We start from the raw sequence: 4,912 nt of genomic DNA on the forward strand, positions 1-4,912 counted from the left end.
AAATCCACTTGAACATGACGCTGCTTGTTTCGAAGTTTCTCAAGAACCATTCGAGCCAGAGAATTCGTTTTGGCATCGTTGGATAGAGAATTGAAGGGAGGGTCATGACCCCCTCTCCCTGGAGAAACCCTGGAACATCTAATCGATCAGATCGAGTAACTGATGAAGTAGAAGAGTACCAGCGGGAGCAAAAACTTGGAAGGAGAACTCGATTAAATCAAATTTCCTAGGTAGTGAACAGTTCATGTAAGCAACGTTTCAATGGGCCCAATCATTGAGTACTTTTCAACTAGCTAAAGTTATTCTGCGAGATTTATTGCTGGCGCCATCCAGTTGTCATGTTGAGCAATAACATGTCATCTCTTGGCGACAATCGTTTCGCATAAAAAGACAAACAGCCACGAATCCATGCAACACGTGGTGGTTAAAAGCTTTTATCTGCCGGATGTGCAGAAAAGGCGACGGCAACCCAATGAAAAACTCCCGATTTGCTCCATTTCAAACACGCATGAAGGAGAAAGTTGCCGTTTATCAATCTTCACCTACCAAAGAGCCTTAAAGCACCGATAACTTGGACAAGTTTTTGGTGAATTATTGCGATTCGCGTTTAGGAAACCAGAAAAAGCGGGGATTCTACAAAACTCACTTGAACAAACCACTTGTTTGTTGTAAACTCCAGTAGATAGTTTTAACTTGAATTAATCTTCGGACTATCTTGATGGGGCAGATAAGCAGACAAACAACCAATTATTCCGGAGAATTTTCAAGTAGATCTCAGGTGCGCAGTTTAGCCCAACTTTTGAGTAGTTCCGATGAAATCAGCAAACTGATGTAAACAAGATGGACAAAGAAATGAATCCAGCACCAAACGGACAATTTTATCAACAAAAAAAACACTAAAATATTGAGGGGAGGCTGACTGAAGTCCCTATTAAACACTAATCAATCTTGAGTCAATTAGCCCTGATAAACTTGGAGAAAAAAGTGGTTGATTGCCGTCTAAAATTAGGCGAAAATAAATACATGTGAGTGGTTAGAGCGCGCTTGAAAGGGTCTTTATTGCATTCCTTGGATGATGTACATTCGCTCCGAGATAAGTGGGCTCTCGTGAGAAATCTCTACTTAATTTCACGCCGTAAGATATTATTGATCAACAAATACAGGAATTAAGGTGTTGAAAAACTGCGACCAATTTTCGTCTTATCAGCAACACAGAATAGTGCACCTTTTCATCTTCCTTGGCTCCGGACGACAACAAAACTACGTGCAAAAAACTTCATATTATGTGGATCGACAAAACTAGACATCCTTCCATTAGGCGACTTTTAGGGCAACCGTTCAGCCTGGTGATTGTTGCTTTTTAGCCTGAATTAACCCGCTCCTTCTGTTCCACTTCAACCTGTAATGATAAAACCCCATGAGACGAAAACCACACAGACATTGAACTACGGTCTACGTAGTAGCCAGAAATACACATTTTACACGTGTAGAAGCGAGTTTTGTAGCAAAATCCCCAACTAACGGGAACTGAAAGGTTGTTTTGGTACTTGAGTAGCGTTATTAGCGTTGAGAGTACCTAGAGTTATCATACCTAATAAAGTCTTGCAACAACAGGAGGATTTAAGGCACTTGTGTCCAATTGGTCTTTTTTTCCGATAAACATAGACAATATTATCAAGCCTTGATCAACGCTGAAGTGTTTGTCACTTTTTTTGTCTGTACAACCAACTCCGCTAAGATTAGATACACAATTTCATATAAAAGCAGCAAATTGCTGCACAGCATTGATATAAGTTGAAGACGAAGAAGTTTGCAGAATGTGGAAGTCGCTTTTAGTGGTTTGCCTGCTCCCCGGCCTCATAACAGGCTTGGGGCCTTTGAAGAAACTGAGCGACCGATACTTTATCATTGCAGAAGATGTAAGTGATCGCAACATTTTTCGCAAAGTTTCTGTTGGGTAGTTTGCCTCACAAAGTGGACTTTTTGAAGCGGGAGAATTTGCCGATATCTTCTATAACAGTACGATTTTTGGAGGATCAAAAGGTAATCAGGAAGTACCATCTAGAAAGTAACCGGTGACACACTTGTGAGCCTCAAGATGTAAGAGACATGATTTGAGTTGGACAACTTGCAAAAAAATCACTTCTGGCCTCTTTAGCAAGAGATGCCTACTGGAAAAACAGTATATTAGTAAATTGTTAAACAAATAATTCCTGCAAATCTGTGGAGTTGTTGTTGTTTCCCAAATTGTTATTCCTTTGCCTTCGAACACATTTTTACGTTTCAATAATTCGCAAAGAAATGTTCCTTTGGACGTTTTTCTGAATATTTCTTCGGAATTTTCTCTTACTAAGTCCAGGTGTGTCGTACGATGCCTTCTAGGTTCGCTACAGCTTTCAAGAACTATCTGCGATAGAAAATGGGAGGAATTTCCGACTTTTTAAAAGACCAAAATTTTGAGGCGAAATACCCAACAAAAAGGTTTGGAAAACTGAATCTGCCTCATCCAGAATCGTAAAAAAGCTGTCCAGTTTACGTTCAAAACCGTTTTAGGTGACTTTCATTCAAGCTATGACCTTTTGCGCGTATTACGCAATGGAAGTGCCTTCGATCACCACTGCCGCAAAAAATCTCGAAATAATGGAGCTCTTTGAAAATTCTACCGAACCATACAGTAAGTATATGAATTCCAAAAGTTAAAACATCAGACTTTTGTTCTAAAAGTGGTTTTTCAAGACAATTTTGGCAAATGCTTTAGTAGTGACTTAGGAAACACTATTTAACGAAACACTAAAATCAGTATGCTAGAATAAAGCGTTTTCAACTAAGGATTACTGGATTTGTTCAGATTGGTTCTGGATTGCTGGAACGTATCAGAACACTGCTTCGCGCTCAGGATGGACTTGGCTGACCAGTAAGGAGGATTTTGCCTATACTAATTGGAGAGCTTCAGAGCCGACAATATCTGATGAAGGAGACACTTGCGTTAGATGGGGACACTTCAGTTCGCCAAGCTTAAGTGATGGATTGTGGAGCTCGAGTCCATGTGCTGGAAAGTTTGCAGACATTCTATGCCAAGTTTTATAAGCAACTGCAGAGGTTATTGGATTTAATCACGCAAAAAAAAGAAACATGCGTGTTCAATTTACCTACTAGTTACGCTTTTTCATCATTATTAAAAATAACTTGAAAATATTAGTTTACTGAACGCGACATTTGCCCTAATCACACAATGGGAGCCACTTAGGTCAAACACGCGTTTGATCGAAAATAAACTGCGTTTGGGAGAACGAGATGAATGCGTTTACAGATCGATAATAAGTGCTATCTGGTAATAATTCTGCTCTTTTACCAAAAAATACTTAAAAAAAGAATATATTAATCATAATAAATGGCCAAACAAATGATGTCCACAAATCAGTGAATATTTGCTCCGAGATTTGGTTTTTTTACTTTGAAATTAACACCAATTTTTAGGGGTTTTCAATAGTTCACAAAGCAAATGTTCGTTCACCATCCGTAGCCAGAAGTACAAAATACAAATTCATCAACACAGGCTTGATCCAAATATATTTTAAATCCCTTAACAAAAAACACAACATTCCATATTTTTTTAAATTTTTGAAACAAATTTTATAAATAATTTCAGTTGTAAATCAATAATTTGGCGGCGATATATAGATGAAGTATTTTCAATTTATTGTCGTGGGGAGTAAAAACTTGATTAATTCTTTAATATCTTAACAACTTAAAAAACTTTGAAACCTTGGAATAATTAAAAAAACCTCCTCATTCAAATTGATATTTAAATTTAACAAAGTGTATATGATGGAGCAAACATAATTTGTTAGCAACATAATTTTACCAAAGAAAAACTGTTCATAAAACAGGTTTTAAATTTCAATAACAATCCAGATTCTTTAATCGACAAATGTTTTACTAAACTTTAAAATCCACAATGAAAATTAAATCAAAACAAAACTCTTTCCTCCAGGTATCCCGGAAATTTCATATAAAATGTAACGAATGTTATAACGGAATTTTCGAAGTTCCTTGCGCATACAATATTACAATACATACGCATACACTTTTATATAGAGAAAACTTCAAGCGCAAGAACATTAAATAAAGGAACGGAAGAACATTAATCATACATAAAAAACCGAGAATTGGAATGGGATGCTTGAATAATTTTAGCAATAAAACCATCGACAAAAAAACGAAAAATTAAAAAAAGGGCATTATCTTTATGAATTAAAGATAATTTTGCTGCTTCATCTTCATTTAATTTAAGTCATACATGATTATCTACACCTACTAATCACACAATTGAAAACATTTAAGTCAGAAACTCGATTATTCGAAATTAAACTGCGTTAACCAGTGAATAATCCCAGATTCGAAATTGAAAAAACCCGATGTTTCCATGTCTATGGAATCGTCTCCTCACTCTCCCTCCCGTCGTTTACATGTGATAAATCAACTTTTGCAATTAAGATGGACCTACTGTTGATACGGTGAAAACAGAAAACACCACCTGGAGGCTTGAGGGAAACTATCAAGACGAAGATAAGTTCTATATTGCTGAGGCGGATTCATTTTTTTGCAAACTTCTTTTTGGGTATTTCGCCTCAAAAATGTTTGTCTTTAAAAAAGACAGAATTTCCTCACGTCTTTTATTACCGATTGATAAATAGTGCTCCTATTTCGCAATAAGAACGAATTATTTATCAAAAAGTAATCAAGAACTATCACCTAGAGGGTATCGTGCGACACACTTAGGCTCAAGCTGTAAGAGAAAATAGATACCCTCTAGGTGATAGTTCTTGATTACTTTTTGATAAATAATTCGTTCTTATTGCGAAATAGGAGCACTATTTATGAATCTGTAATAAAAGACGTGAGGAAATTC

The 4,912-nt window shown here is 36.7% G+C and overlaps 1 protein-coding gene across 1 annotated transcript; it reads left to right on the forward strand.

Moving 5' to 3' along the window:
* The first annotated feature begins 1,758 nt into the window (after nt 1-1,758).
* On the forward strand, nt 1,759-3,193 carry LOC109542095. Its single transcript, XM_019911153.2, has 3 exons — nt 1,759-1,919; nt 2,554-2,674; nt 2,849-3,193. The coding sequence occupies exons 1-3, from the start codon at nt 1,818-1,820 to the stop codon at nt 3,085-3,087; spliced, it is 462 nt and encodes a 153-aa protein (XP_019766712.1). The 5' UTR covers nt 1,759-1,817; the 3' UTR covers nt 3,088-3,193.
* Nucleotides 3,194-4,912: the final 1,719 nt, after the last annotated feature.

This window comes from Dendroctonus ponderosae, unplaced genomic scaffold, assembly GCF_020466585.1.
Source record: "Dendroctonus ponderosae isolate FM_Combo_2020 unplaced genomic scaffold, Dpon_F_20191213v2 Dpon_F_20191213_5, whole genome shotgun sequence".
NCBI classification, from domain to species: domain Eukaryota; kingdom Metazoa; phylum Arthropoda; class Insecta; order Coleoptera; family Curculionidae; genus Dendroctonus; species Dendroctonus ponderosae.